Source organism: Microchirus variegatus (assembly GCF_963457635.1).
Source record: "Microchirus variegatus genome assembly, chromosome: 2".
Taxonomy (NCBI): domain Eukaryota; kingdom Metazoa; phylum Chordata; class Actinopteri; order Pleuronectiformes; family Soleidae; genus Microchirus; species Microchirus variegatus.
The window spans coordinates 29972146-29988242 of NC_139803.1; the positions used below are offsets into that span (position 1 = coordinate 29972146).

Here is a 16097-nt window from a genome sequence, read left to right on the forward strand (position 1 = left end):
TTGTGCAACGTCAACATGGCACCTGGAGTTGTTATTTGATTAAACTACAATTGTTCCCTGAACTTAATCAAAGTCCTGCAAAGATGGGAGTGATCGCAACACTTTCTAAATAAAAAGGTGCTTGTGATCAAGTTATAATTGGTAATATATAGACTATTGTGGAGCAGATCAAGTATAAACAGACATGCAGTAAATCATTAGTGATGGGCTCATCCCTCTGCTTTAACCTGAGTCCATATGTCTCTGGTTTTAGGCTGTGTTACATGTATTTGTAGATTATACTTCTATGAAATCAGTGTGTTTATAGCTTCACCAACTAATCTCCGAGCATAATAAAAAATGACAAAAATGCAGTTGGTTAGTTTTAATTGAACTCAGATGCGACCATGAAATATTGGTCCTCCCTCTGAAGCTTTCAGGAGGAAATATCCGTCCTCACCAGTGTGTGGGGCAGATGTTTAGGAGTTTGTTATTGGTGGTCATCCCAGAGACACATGAACATCCCAGAATAAATCAAGACAAGAACACACAAATGAAATGTTTCATTCCGTTTGGTTTTGCGTTCTGGATGCTGGCTTCTCATGATGTTTGTTCAGCGGGGTTTTCAGGGCCCAGACTTCATGTTTGCAGAATATTTTTGAGGATGTACACTAAAGGTGGAACCAGGAGAAACCAAACAGGGTCTCCGTGTGTTCGATGACTTCATTGTTTTATTGTCAGGAAAACCAGTGAGCAGCAAACACGTCTCCCCACAGGTCAGACAAAACAAATTTAGAGTGTGTAAAAAAGATTCGGAAGGGCTAAATTTGACTGTGTCGTGTTTGGTGGGCGTTTAACTTCTGCAGGCGTGTGATTTTTAACTCTCTTCACAAAGAAACTTTCAAAAGGAGCCAGTAGACCTCCATTTATATCAAACGAGCCATTTAACCCCCCCTCCCTATTTAAAGCAGGTAATATCAGGGTCCAGGATGACGTACAAGAAAAAAAATGTTAATGCTGAGATATCTAATGGACTGAATCCTGGCTGGATTTAGTTAAATGATGTATGAATTTAAAAAGATGAAAACCAAAAGTAGCTTCTTAGGGGGTCTTAATGATTTCTTCTTCTACACCGGCGTGACCTGGAGTTTCCCCGAGCGCAAACGTTCACGTTTCTTTACGATCTCATCAACGTAAAGCAACAGAAATAATAATAAATGCGTGCGGGTGGTCTGCACGTTTGTTATTCTGATGAGCCAACAGTTTGTCGTGTTTTACTGTCCCGCACAGAGCCAAGCGCTCTTTAACACAGAAAGAGTGTGAGTCATTGTGCTCTGTAATTTTCAGCACACTGCTGCTGTCTCCAGTGACCACGGCTGTGGACCTGTTAACCAGCCTCATCCACATGTAAAACTTTCCCTTCCCTCTAACATAATAATTACAATGTCACTTCCCAGCGAGCGCTCCTTCATGTATAGATTTAACTGCAATGACAGCTTGGTGGAATATCTTTCTAGGACAGGCCTGATGACTATTTTGGGTCTCTGACCTTCTTTCCCGACAAAGATCCTGTGTTAATCTCGACTATAATTCCCGTACCAAATCTCTTTTTTTCCTGGATAATGCAGTGACTGTAAATACCATTTTTTGAAGGTTAAGGGATTTGGTTTTAAGGCACATCCAAAGCCGGTAAATATACGTCTTTCTCTCTGGAGCTGGACAGTGGAGTCTGGATGGCACAAGGTGAACTGCTAGTTGTGCTGAATTGCACACATACTGTGTGAGACTTTGAAGAGTTTCCAACTGGTGTTTTTCTCAGGTATTTAAAGTCTGTATTTTAAACAAAATCTCCAAATGTGGAAGTTTGAGGTCATGTGGTGGGGGTAAGAGAGAATTACAGTCCTAATACGGGCGCACGTTCTTCTCCTGCACTGTTTACACTGGTCGAGTCACATTCTGGTCAGTTTGTAAAACAGCTTGCGGTTGAATAAAATTGTGGTTGGAGAAGCTGCTTGAATCCTAAGCAGGTGTCTGGAAACTCCTGCTGCAGCATTTTCAATGGCAGCAGCTTTGGCTTGTAAAGGGACAGACACATGATCCACATGATCAAACACGTCAACTCAAAACAGAGTTAGCGCTTGTCCGATTTGTACGACTTAAGTCTGGACGGTGAACAGGAAACACACTCACCAACCGACACAGCTACACCTGTTCAAGCAAATACTTCATCAGCTGATTAAATGACAACAACTCAATGCATTTACACACATGGTTTCAAAGTGATAATGAGTAAGGGCTCCGACCATCTCTGGGATTCAGAGGAGAAGCCGACAGTAATTCAAGTATCTGTTCTTTACAACAAGGTTTAACCAATGCCATCTCTGCTTAGTGCCTACAAGAAACAGAGCAGCAGAAGACTGGACACTTCATTAGATGCATGTGAACTGTATTCATGTGCACCTTCAATACATAATGCGGTGATTATTTTACACCTCACAATACGATACGTGGTGCATGATACCAATAATAGCACAATACAACGATGATTCAGGGATTTTAAGTGACAGAATACAGAAAAATAAAATTTGAATTTATAAATCAAATTTATAAATTTGATTCAGTTTTAATGATTGCTTTGGCGTACAGAGCAAAGAGACCAGAAATTAGTCACATTTAAGAAGCTGAGAAATCATAAAACCTGTTTTAATACCTTAAAAACACTCAAACCGATTCATCGGTTATCAAAAACAGTTGACGATTTATTTAGTAACGGAATTATAATCGAGTAATTGTTTCAGCCCTAATAAATGGTTTGAGAACCTCTGCACTAGAGCAATAATATCTTGAGCTACAACTAACGATTATTTTCTCGATTAATTGTTTTGTCCATAAAATGTCAGCAGTTTTAATGATTACTTTGTTACGTGGAGCAAAGAAAACATTCACATTTTAGAAGCTAAAACAATCAGAAATCTTTTTTTTAATGATGGAAAAAGCTTCAAACTGATTAATCGTTTCAGCTCTAATAATATCACAGCATGATTCTTAACAAAGATTTGTCAATTGATATTTCAGTCATTTGAGTTACAAAAATATGCCTCATTATTAGTAGTACGGGGTGAACACTAAAGGCCCAGGGTACTTCAGATTGAAAATATTCACCACTGTACACATCCGTGGTCATATCCTGATTGGTACTCAGAATAACGAGCATTCTAGAATGTTTAGTTGACCCAAAGTTAAATGTTTGACGTCAGACGTGATTTCATTACAGTCCTAATGACAGAGCTCCGTCTTTCTTCTCCTTCCTGTTTCTCTGCTGCTAAAACCAGTGTAAAAAATACTCTGAATTCAAACCAAAATGAGTGATTATGAGTCTAATTTAAAAAGGTCCTCACCACCATGGTGTGAAGCCCCCTCAGCACATTACGAACCCACCTTTACCTCGCACACAAACAGTTTGCCTCATTGAAATTAAACTAATTATATTCCACGCCTTGTACACATGCAGCCACAGCAGGCTATACTTTCACCCACCATTATCTCGAAGGTTTTCGTGACAGTGAAACACCCTCTCAAATTAAAGGTCGGAAATGTGCCAAAACCTGACATTATAAGCCGGGGAGCTTTTTGGGGAATAAAAAAGCTGCCCAGTCTCTGCAGCGAGTCAGCCCTCGCTCCAGTTTGGCTTCACATAATCTCCGGCTTGTTGTGAATCAGTCGTCTTCTCAGAGCTGAGGTGCGGCAAAGTGCTCCAGACGATTCAGGGCTGTAAATGTGATAAAAACTCAGCAATAAACTGCAAATGTCAGTAATCACCTTGAGGATAAGGGGGGTGAAAAAAGACTGCTCAGGAGAGCACAGACACATCAAACACACTCTCAACACAGACAGCTGTGAGATATACGACTGACATCACTAACCACCAGCATCAGGGATAATTAATCCTTATATGCAAAGGCTTTTCATTTAAATATGGTTAAAAAAAATTGTATTAGAAGTGATGATTTATATTCATAGTGCAGTGATACAGGGATTTTTAGTGACAGAATACAGACAAATAAAGTTATTTATACCGGTTCAGTTGTTGTGTCTGTTGCTACAACATACTCTTAAATGTCATTGTGCACAGAGACAAAGAGGATTTAAAAATAAAATCCCCCCCCTCCATGTTTTTATGAGACTTGAGAACATGCTTGGTCTGGTTTAGTCATACATATATAATAGTAGGAGCTGTTGCCATGGTGTTGTTGCTTCATTAAACAACACGTTGTATAATATATAACATTAAGTTACAGAGCTTTGAGTTGGTTTTGTTGTTAAGACGCTGGAAATAGAGCTTTTTCAGGTTTAATCGGGTTTAAATATACATTTGGAGGTTTTAGAAATTAGTTTAATGGTTAGAAAATGAAGAAAAAACTATGTTTGCTATACAAGGTTGTGTTTTTTAACTAATAAATATGTGACAATGAGCTTTGAGTCGTTATTTAAATGAAAGCCTTTGATAAAATCCTGCCATCTGAAGTGTTAGAAGTGGCTTTTTCAAAGTTGTAAAAAGAAAACTGTACAAAAACAACAGCTTTTATTAAACTATCCTCTGTTTATTAATATAAAAACTATGTTTTTAGTATGATCAAACGGTGATACCGCCTCAAAAGGCTTCACTTGTCTCACTCCTCTGTGCTGTCCTCAGTGGGACCAGGTTGACAAATGTCTCAAAAAGTTTGCAAAAGCAAATATATATATTTTTTACGGCTACATTTTGTTTGGAAAACATTTTGTGCTTGGAGTTAATTGTTATTTGCATTTTGTTTTGGATGGTGATGCTCGGGCACGCCTGAAATACCCTCCAGCATGGCTATGTGTTGCTTTATGAAACCACAAAATGCCGAAATGTCGTGCAATTCACGTCAGCTGAGAATCGCTCCATTCTTCTGCGCTCCTTGGTAGTTAGGGTTCATGAAAGATTTAATGAAAGCCTTGAAATAACCTTCATTCAATGGTTCCAGAGATGTTCGATCTGTAGAAATAGAATTGTAATTCTATGCTAAAACACAATATACCTCTAATTTGTCTGAGTTTATGATAGTTTATGATGGTTCATGGGACTTTTTCGGCTCTAAATACAGATTACTGAAGATTCCTGGTGCGGATGCTTTAGTTTGAAGGTCAAAGAGGCGTTTTGGGGTTAGTGTTGAATTTCTTTCTCCCCTGGGGCCTTTATTGTGTGGGTTAGAGTGCATTCAGTCTTAGATAGCACAGAGAAGGCGTTTTAGACTCCCGCGGTTGATATCAGGGGACGTTTTTAACTCCCTGGCCTATCTGTTGTGGTGAAGGGTGTGTTCATCTGTGGGGAGGATTGGCGCTAAATGTCTAATTATGCATGATCCTATGTTCTCAACTTTCCCATGGTACAGTAACAGTAACTTGTGGCCCACGCTCTGTAATCAGTGATGTCAAACACGGCATGAGGCGCAGCCTCACAGATAGAGAGCTCAGGAAATATCAGGGACCCTGAGGAGCACAGCGCGGATCCTTTAGGCCCCTTCACTTTCATTTTCAACAGTGAAGTCTGAAAACTCTATCTATATTAGACCGACTGACCGGCGCTTGTCCCGATGATTAAAAGATAACACAATATAAGTAGCAGATAATGACGTGCCGGTGAAGCAGTAGCAGATGGTGGTTCTGACCAAGCAGGTTTTTGTTTCTGTTCCAACAACTCCAAATGGTCCATAGATAACGACTGTTAGACCTGGACACGAGACACACGAGAAAAGAAAGAAAAACAGGTGGACAACCACAAGTGGACCCCTCGGGTCGTGTATTTAACTCTCCGCCTCCACTCTTGGAAAAGGAACACTATAAACACACAAGATTGCCAGAAAAATCCAAAAGCAAAGGCTCATTCCTGGTCTAAAATGCAGTCATTACTCATACGCAGTACAGGTCATTATGTTAAGTTGCTCAGGAATCTATTTGTGGCTGCTGCTGCCCTTTGGGTTGGAGAGTGAAGTTTGATATTCTTGTGAGATTTCTACCTCTGATATTCTGTATGAAAATGATGGCGGTAAATTATGCTCCACTTCTGTTTTAGTTTTAAACTGCGTCCAACACCTGAGCCTTTTGTGACTCATTTTTAGGCACAAGGGAATGTGGGCATATGTGCAAAACGACAGATAATAAGCAAAGCATTTAAGAGGGTTTTTTTATGCCTTTTACAATAAGACATGAACATGCAAGGGCAAGATTGAGGTATGTTTGTGTTTTTAAGGACTAAAAAACATCTTAATACAGTTTGATATTTCTGTATTTATATTTAGAGGCTTGAAAAATTCCTTCTGATTGACTGAGTGAAGCTAATAGAAGTTAATAAAACACACTTATGGCCCATAGTTTTCATTTCAACACCTAAAACAAAAGAAATTAAATGCTTTTCTGCGTGTGTTTGTTTTTATAATAACAATGAAGCCACAGAAAATAATCAAAATCTGCCACTCCCCTCAATTTTACAGCAAATTCCAACATGTTGCCAGGCAACTCCACTGTTTAGCTTTGCTCTCGTCAACTCACATTGCATTGGTTTCAGCTGCGGCAGCTATTTATTTTCAGGAGAGGAAAAAAAAAACAGCTCCAAGAAAAGCATTGCACACGATGTCACCACGCAAAACAGCACAGCAACACAATTAGCAACCGACTGGATTCGACCCAACAGAGTTGAAAATAAAGAAGTATATTGTGGATTTAAAATCATCAGGGGGTCAGAAATTCAATGTTGAAAGTGTAGATATGTGACAAAATTTTCATTATTTAGCATCAACAAACAAAAGGTTATTGTTTCCACTGCTTTAAGTGAACACATCACTGCCTCGCTCTTGTTTCACAGAACCGAAAGATTCCTTAATCTAAAAGTCACTGGCATCTCACCGTTATGCTTCGTCCTTCCCTCCGTCAGTCATGATGTAAAGACGATGTCTCCACAGACACGGAAACAGACTACAGTGAGAAACACACACAGAGAGAGTCATGTGGAGCCGATAAAAAGTTACACATGTCAAACTGATGCCATTAAGAAAAATATTGTACATATATATTTCATATAATCCTGAAGCATTTACTCAATTAATCGATGACTAAACTAATCGTCAACTTTTTTGAACGATTAATCGGAATAAAACGTTTTCAGATTTTTCAACTTCTTAAAGGGACACTGTGTAGTATTTATGGGTTTATATGACCCAAAATCCACTTTTGTATACATATTATGTGCTCCTGCATTGTCTAGTCGCTGTATAATATTCTTTGTTTCATTTTCGTAGTGTTTCAAAAAGTCATGTAAAATAACATGGTCGCGGGCCGCTACTGCATTGCCACGACGCCATGTTTCTACGGGAGCCTGTATAGACAAACGCGAGAGAACAAATCAAGCGTCGCTTTACTTGTAGCGGAAGTCCCGCCTCCACTCTCTCCGCTTCGTCTGCTACGGCCGCGGTAGCAGACCTCTAGATGGCACTATAAACTACTTACTTCACCTTTAAATGTGAAAAAATGTTCTGGTTTCTTTGCTCCATATAACGAAATCATTAAAACAGAATAGTTTTTGACATTTGAGATCATCATCCTTTCTAGGTTTGAAGAACACTGACATTTTATGGAGCAAACGATTACTCAATTAATCGAGAAATTAATAATCCACAGAGTCATCGATTATGAAAATAAAAGCAAATAAAGGACATTTTTGCAGCATAAATGTGCCAGTTATAAAGAAAACGAAAACACCCATCTCAGTGAAAACATCAAAGTCAAACAAGCAGTGGACAATCGCAGCCCTGTTGACGTGGTGTTTCCCTCTATAGCATAAAGTAGGATGTATATAATCATGTCTATAAGCCAAGCGTCCACGGACAGGGACAGGGTGGGAGTCTGTGGTCACTGTCCCTGCCCTGTGTGTCTCCAGTGGGCCACCCCACACATTTTCTCCCAGTGGCATTCTGCCAAACCTCAAGGTAGCAAGTCATGAAAATGAGAGTGTTGCTTTAGGGGTTTAAAAAAGATTTGCTTTGATCATCCTCTTTGGCTATTTCTTCCCATACTTGCTATATCTACAGAATTAGTATTGCTGGGGTAAAAGTGGGAATTAAAGTTCAATCATTTAGGTTTTCCACAAACTTACCATTATTGCTACCAAAAGGGCTGCAAATTAAGATACTCCTTGTCTTTCAGCAACCACTAAAAGACTGAAAAATGCGTCACAAGGGACACGATACAGTAATTTGTGGCTTTGACTATAAATATGATGCACAGAAAAGCATTGTGTATTCATCTTTCCCAAAGGCTTTATTTAGTGAGGTACCTGCTACAATTTTCATCATCTTGAGGCAGCACTTTCTCCACAGCCTTTTTTTTTTTTTTTTAGACTTGATGCCAAGGACTGGAAAACATATGTTCATAAAACTTTATGATGGTTCAAATATATTAATATTAAAAACCACACAATTTTACTCCTGTGGTCTAACGTTCTCTTTCGTGTGGCCTTCTTCATGTTATATAATTGCAAAATCTGTGATTTTATTTAAATCCCATCGCACAAAATTACTATAACAAACATAAAATGTGTATATTTGTCATGAAGATTATCTAATCTGAATGAAATGAAATATGAATATACATGAAAAAATTAAAAAACAAGAAAGGTAATATAATTAATGAGTTAGAAGCATCAAATATAGATACATATTTCTAATATAAATCAAATCAAATCCATTCAAGTGGCTCTGTGGTGCAGTGGGGATGGATAAGTCTGATGATGTGCTTATCCACAGCTAGTTACTAAATCATTAGCATCACAGTCAATACTTCATTTACAAAACTGTATCATTCGCACATTATTCAAGCACATCAGGAGTTTGGGTTGTCAGTCACATTAATAGCAGATGTTCACACGCTCCCGTTACAGCTTATTACACAAGATTCGATGTGTGTAACATTTTAAAACAACACTACTGAGCTAGCTAATAACGCATGCTAATGTTAGCCACATAACGTCACATAGCGTCTAGCATGAAAAAAAAATGTTTTAATCCCTGTAAGTGACTTCGAATGAAAACTAACATCACGTAGATTAGCGACGTTAATGAAAACTCACCCCAGAAGGCGATAGGAGGTTAATAAGAGGTTCATAATCTCTGGAGAAAGTTTGCGGATATGCTTTGCGGCTTCTTCTTCTTCCGTAGCATTTCCGTAGCACTTCCGTAGCAGCAGTGAGCTCCAGAGGCGTCTGACTTCGTCAAGAAGTACAGCCAAATATCTGCGCTGCAACAGCCACGATTTAGTTTTTCTACAATGAGTTTTTCCTTTGCCCATATTCATTCAACGATGAAAACACGCAGCAGTAACAGTAACAAGCCTTATGCATATTAATTAGCCATGTGTTTCCGCTCTGTGATGGTGCAGCTGATTGGCTGAAAAACACACACCCTCACAATGACTGTTCACAGTGATCAAAACAACACAAATACAAAGTTTATGGTTTTAATGACCACAATACTGTGATTTGAAGCATGTAGTGGCTTCTTTGTGATCTCAACTTGCATATTCTTTGTTTACTCGACTTGTTGCTGGTTTCCTCGTGGCGGCTCGCTTATATATGAGACACAGTGACTCATTTATATAAAATGCTGTATAGGTAAAAGAGCTCTCGTAAGTGCGTCCTTCACGCCTCCATGAAAACTATGTTAACATGTAAACAATTACGTCCTGCAGTCCAGACAGCAGACATTTTTCCCCTTAAATTTAGAAAAGCACAGGAAGAAACTGTTCCTATTTTCCCTCCTAGCACTGACTCTGTGGTGACATGGATATTTATAATAGGAGACCAATGTCTGGTTACCCACCATACTTTCCTCCAACTGTTGATCTTTGCATCCAATTCATTCCCCTCATGTGTAAAGTGACCATCTGGCCATGCAGCATGTCGTGATCCACACTACACTGAACTGTTGATTACAAGTTGAATCAGATAAGAAAAGTGAAAAACAAACTTTGTAAATACACAAAGTTTTACTTTTTTGGTATATTTGTACTTGTGTCTGAGAATTTTTACCTTTTGGTCACTTAACGCCATTGGTCAACATCAAAGTGAGAACATTTCTGAGCCGCAGCATGACCTCAAGTGTTCAAAACAACATTAATGTCCCTAAAGGATGTCCAAGAAGGGTAAGGAGTGAAACAGCAGCCCTCACAGACCATAGACCTCACATCTTGAAACATGGGAACTAGACTTGATGCCTTTTCTACACAGATACATTTCTGTTTATCCAGGGCTGTTTACAATGAGCTGAAATGAGATAAAATAACAGGGAGCCAACATGGAGGAGCTCAGTTGGCAGTTTCTCCTGCAAAAACATAAAAGAATAAAAGAAATAAGCTTGGAATGATGCTTTCTTCCAGCTTATTTTGCACACGGTTGTCGATGCATGACTCAAATTAAGTGCAGAGACAAAGTGAGACATATTTACATCTTCTTCGCTGTAACTCTCGTTCACCTTTGACCCTCCGCGACAACAATGTCAAACTCTTACATGAACCTCATTTGGAGGAACTCTTGGCAAGAGCATCACAAATAGATGCTCATTATTCTCTATTTATCTACATTGCAATTAGTCACTTTTCCAAGGCCAAGAACTTATCGGCAGCGCAGCCAAGTCACTGTTCCAGCCCCTAAGGCTTTGGGGTTAACCTCAGTGATTAAATTCTGACAAAAATAGACAAATCTAAAGTCCGCTGTCATCCAACTGATGATATGTGTTTATGTTTATTTCCAGGATATTGTAATTTGGACACATGGACTTGTGTGTGATTATTCAGATAACATGTTGGGATGTTCTGTAATGATACATAATGAAAAAAAAATTCATATTCTATACAAAGCACAGACAGGTCATGTGGTTACTTGTTAAATTATTTAAGTACGGAAACTCCGCACTTCCTCTCTTTGTTTACCTTTCACGTTTAAACACGTTCTTGGTTATAAATGTATATAAAAGTTCAGAATCTAAAAAAGAAGTCTCTCACGTGCAGTTTGTTGACTTTCTATTCGCAGCTCTATGAAGACAAATATACACAGTCAGTGGAAACCGTGATGGTGGAGATGCATATATACAGCGCTGGCGGATGGTCAAATTCCCTCGGGTCACCAGGGCGACCACAAATGGTTTTCATGTAAAACACCAGTGTCTGATCAGTGAATATATATCCCTGAGTCCTGAGTGTCCTCCACAATCCACTTTAGAGTTATTGCTGTCCACAGTGTCTCTAAGAAAAGGCTCAGACATCGCCGCCCTGAAAAAGTGCAAAGCATGCTCTTTCACATTTTCTGAAACCAGTTATTTACACAATGTATTTTCCTTTTTCTAATTGGGGAACCATGAAGTGGATCCTGGCCAGGATGAATGATCAGGTAGGAAGCAGACACTGTGTAGACACGTTCTCTGGTCCATCCGTGTCTTTATGGTGCTGGAAGAACCCCGGTGCAGCTGGTGTGCATCAGCTCACCATGTGTGCTGCAAGCAAACTCCGGCTCTGTGAGGACTCTGTGACAAACCTGACACTTCTGATCCATGTCCAGTCTGAACTTTGTTTTCGAGGCCTGCATCTGCAGAGAAGAGGGCAAGGTAACGGTATGAAAAATAATGACAAACAAGACGACACATTAATGTTTGCTGAAGTAAAAACTCACCCAGATGACCTTGTGCTGTGTGAGCTGAGCCTGGGCCAGGGCCTTTTCCATCTTCACCATGCGTCTCTGGTGAACGGTTGCCCTGACTGATCTGACTAAGAACTGTGCAATCAGCTGAACAGACCAGGAGTCCGGCAGCAGCTGGATCACCTTCTCCACATCAAAAGCCTGAGGGTTGTTGTTGAGCAGGTCTACCACAGTGCCGATGAGATCCTCGGAGCTCAGATAGATTTGGAGTAAGGTGAGCAGCAGGTCCTGAGGGTCCCGGCCCTGAGCAGCCCTAAAGCAGTAGGCTTCTGCAGCCTGGAGGTCTCGCTCCTGGTGTACGAGCACCTGCAGAGCCTGGAAGTGTTCCCCTCTCCTACCGAGGAGAATGGCCTTCTCTCTGTGCAGGCCTGTCAACTTGACTCTCTCTGAAATGAGGGGGAAATGACTGTAACAGCAACTTCTGGGTGATTCTACAGTGATTTATGATCTTACACACACACCATATACAGTGGAGACGTCATAGAATTCAGATTCCCACAACAGATGTTGCAGCTTCCCCCTGGTCAGCCTCAGATCTGCTTCCTCTTCCTCTTCCTCTCGCAGCATCTGAGCAACATATGCCATGGCCAGACGGCTGTGATGGCTTTCCTCCTGAGGGCAGATCAAATCAATCTTTTCTCAGTGCATTTAATAAAAACGTCAGGGAATTCCATGAGGTAGCTGCTGTTGCTCACCTCGCTGCTAAAATCATGGACCAGGAACTCAAGATACAACACCAACGCCAGCGGGTGATTCTCCAAAAGAACAAGGATGTCTTGTGTTTGCAGTCGATCCTCAGGAGGACGTTTGGTGAAAATCTGCACTCCTATCTTTTTCACATTAACAAAAACAACTGTTATTGATGATATATGATAACCAATAATTGCCCCATAATCAAGGCAATCTACTTAATATGATTAAGTGGCTGCCATTTATTTCTGAGGCTATATCACAAACTGTGTAATTGTATTGTGCAACTCTGCCCTCTGCAGTCACACTGAGAGCATGAAACCCTGGTAAAAAAAATAAAATAAATAAAAACACCTCTTGGTTTCTCTGCAGAGTCCAGTCTGCAAATGTCCACACCGTGTCTTTGTCGTGCAGCTGACTGAGCGTCCACACGACGTGAGCGTACGCGTCTGAGCAGGAGGAGTCTGTGTGGGAGCCGTCTGCAACTTGCACCCAGGTCTGAACAAACCAATACAACGTGTTATAAATCACACAACATCTAGACAATATAACACTGTATGAGTGATGGATGTTACCTGGAGTGCATCAGTTTGCTTCCCATAACTTTGATAAAGGGAACCTAATGCAAACCATCTGAAAATAAGACGAGATTAAAGAGCAAACACTCAGCAAGTTCTAACAAATAACAAGTTTGGTAACACTCTACATTAGGGAACACATATTCACCATTAACTAGGCGCTTACTAACATGCATGTACGTAGCATACTAGCCCTTTATTAGTAAAGATTAAGCACATATTAACACCATATGTCAGAAAAGAGGTAGAGGTTATGTAGAATACGTGCTTAATGATTACTAATAAAGGACTAGTATGCTACTTACATATGTCAGAAAGCACCTCGTTAATGGTGAATAAGTGTTCCCTAATCTAAAGTGTTACCCAAAAGTGTATAAACAAGTGATTGCAGGGGATCTATGTCTATTTCTCACCTTTTATATTGCTCCAAAACAGGGACACAGTAGTCCAGCCTGCACTCATTAGGAGACATCACAAGCTGCTGCAGATTGTCAGCATCTCCCAGTTCTGCGTACAGCCTCAGGAGGGCGCAGTCCACCTCTGCTGAGCCCTTCAGGTCCTGCTCCGTCCCCCTGACTGCTCTGAGGAAGTCTCCCAGGAAGGTCAGGTAGTGATGAAGTGTGTTTGCGTCCTTCTGCCAGAGCAACTGGAGATCTCTCCCTCTGCTCTCGTGGTCAAACTGTGAGTGGAAGTCTTCGCTGAGACATGTCCGTGTGTCCGGGTAGAGGACGAGGATTTCTCTGGGGTCCAGCTCACCTTTTCTGTTCAAGTATGGAATTGTGTTTAGTATAAATAAAGTCATTATACACACTTGTTTTGGGGGAATTCACGCTTACATGAATAATTCTTTGGCCTCTGAAAAACCCTCCTGGTAAAACTGGACAAATCCAGCGAGACACGTGATGGTCTTCTGCAGATCCTGTTAGTGAAGAACCACACATACTTGACACGAACACTGTATTTAATGCGCTAATGTGTGAGCTGAAAGGCAGACTGTGTCTTAAATCTCTGGGGCAACGCATTTTTACACCCGAGGACAATAAAAAAAAACCTCAATATAAAATGTAGTTGAAATAAAACAGCTGTGATTGTGGAGACAGTTGGATTGAAAACAAATCCCCCTCTCAAACCTGCTAAATAGCATGCTAATATGCTATATAGCATGCTGTTTTAACATTTGCATGATGTTAAAATGGCCTTTCTGCATGGAGTTTGCATGTTCTTTGGCCTGTGATGGACTGGCGTGACCCTCATGTGGAGGATAAAGCGGTAGAAGTTGGATATTGTGTTGTAAACTTTTGATTTGAGAGCAGGGAGATGTTTATGTTGTACTTTTCACCTTGTATGAGTCAAGTGGACGCTCGCTCTGAACACCATTCAGCAGCAGCAAGGCCTCCTCGACCTTCTCTTGTCCTACGAGCGCCTGGATCTGCTCCTCCAGCGGCACCAGACACAGGCTGAAGAGTTCTCTCTCTGTGAACACGATCACACCACCTGAGGGGGAGATATCACCATCTTTTAAAAGATTTAAAAGAAGACCACACTTTTCAACATCTGCCAGATGATTCTGCCTGGTTTACCTGGTGTGGAGAGCAGACCCTTGGCTCCGTGGAGACTCACAGTCTGTTTGCACTGCTGATCTAGAACGCTGTAGACAGAGAGCATGTGGGGCTGCATGGTGACGACGTAAGGGAAACACACTTTGGCTGCCAGCACGTCCGGAGACCACTGCAGGGGAGGACGCTGGCAAGTCCCTGTCTTCATCACAAACATGCCTGAGGGACAATGGTGGTGACGGTATTATAACTTGGCAAAACAAATATCCCCTGGCTTATGGGGAGCTTATATGAGATGTTTTTGGAAAGGCAACCCTCTGTGATGCGTGGAGATGTCTATACTTGGCTGCCTGAAGAACAAAATGTACCATAAATATGTTGGCAGTGCTTACCCAGCGATTCAGGCCCATTCAGGAGGAATTCCCCTCGCCCCGCTGAGGTCACGACGATGCGCTGTCTGTTGTGGTTGTGAGGAAAAAGCTCGTCACCTCTCCCAGTCTCCACATCACAAAGGAGATACCTGTCACAGGTGGCTAAACACAGAACAGTGCCATCGACTGCCAGGGCCAAAGGATCCTGAAGCAGTGGCACTTCCTTTACGACCTCCCACCTGTCCACTCCCACCACGTGTATGTGGATGACTTTCCTGCGGCTGGAGGACGTCACCATGCTCACACTTCCTCCCTGACCTGTGGACGACGACTCGCTCACCTCAAACAAAGACACGTGCTGGATCTTCTTCAGAGCAGGAACAGGATCTAAGGAGAACATGTTGAGGGCAACGACGCTTCGATCCCACAAAACCAGCAGATGATTGAAGAGTGGGACTGCTCTCAGCTGGACGACAGGATTGTTTGATCCCAGTTTTTTGGTTCTGCCATCTCTGGTTTGGTCGTGGTCAGGACTCAGGATGAGGTGCTGCACTGTCGCATTCTTGCTCCCGACATACACATTTCGATCATAGCACTCAAGGCACTGGATGCTGCTTTTGTCCTTCGCTTTTGAGGCTTCTTGTTTCGTGTAGACATGTGTTTTTATGAACGCTTTAAAAGCCATTGCAGAAGTTTATTACTCTTGTAATTAAAAAATAACAGCTCTCCAACGCGAAAACAGAGTTCCTCTTTCTCTCTAATCTGCCCAAATCAAAAACATTGCTCCTTAGTGAAATAAAATAAAGATTTCCCTACCTCGCTCTTGTCCCCCCCCTTCTTCTCTGGATCCTTCACAACATTAAGTGCGAGAGATTAAGTAGTTTCACCTCCCCATGTGACTGCATCCTGCCTGGAAGTCTGTGTCAGCACTTTGTGTTGCTCATCCTGCCATGTGAGGACACTTACACAACTCATCCACCAAGAAAAGCAGCTTTTACAAGAATGAAAAAGGAGCGGTGAAGAAGACGGATAATTTGGAGGCAACAGTATTTACAGCCCCATGCATTCTTGGCTTGTGCACGGACAAAGTGGTGGCTTTGGTCAGCGGATAATGGACAAGTAGGAGAGCAAGTGACCTGCTGATAAAAACCGTATATAG

General features: G+C 41.2%; 1 protein-coding gene across 1 annotated transcript; it reads right to left on the reverse strand.

Annotated features, from left to right (window-relative positions):
• Window positions 1-11485: 11485 nt before the first annotated feature.
• On the reverse strand, window positions 11486-15623 carry LOC310941295 (transforming growth factor-beta receptor-associated protein 1; the record flags this gene model as incomplete). Its single annotated transcript, XM_083906446.1, has 11 exons — window positions 11486-11632; window positions 11717-12129; window positions 12205-12355; window positions 12439-12573; window positions 12788-12931; window positions 13009-13066; window positions 13425-13772; window positions 13848-13930; window positions 14351-14505; window positions 14592-14786; window positions 14960-15623. 11 exons carry the CDS (start codon window positions 15621-15623, stop codon window positions 11486-11488), a joined length of 2493 nt encoding a protein of 830 aa, XP_083762572.1.
• Window positions 15624-16097: the final 474 nt, after the last annotated feature.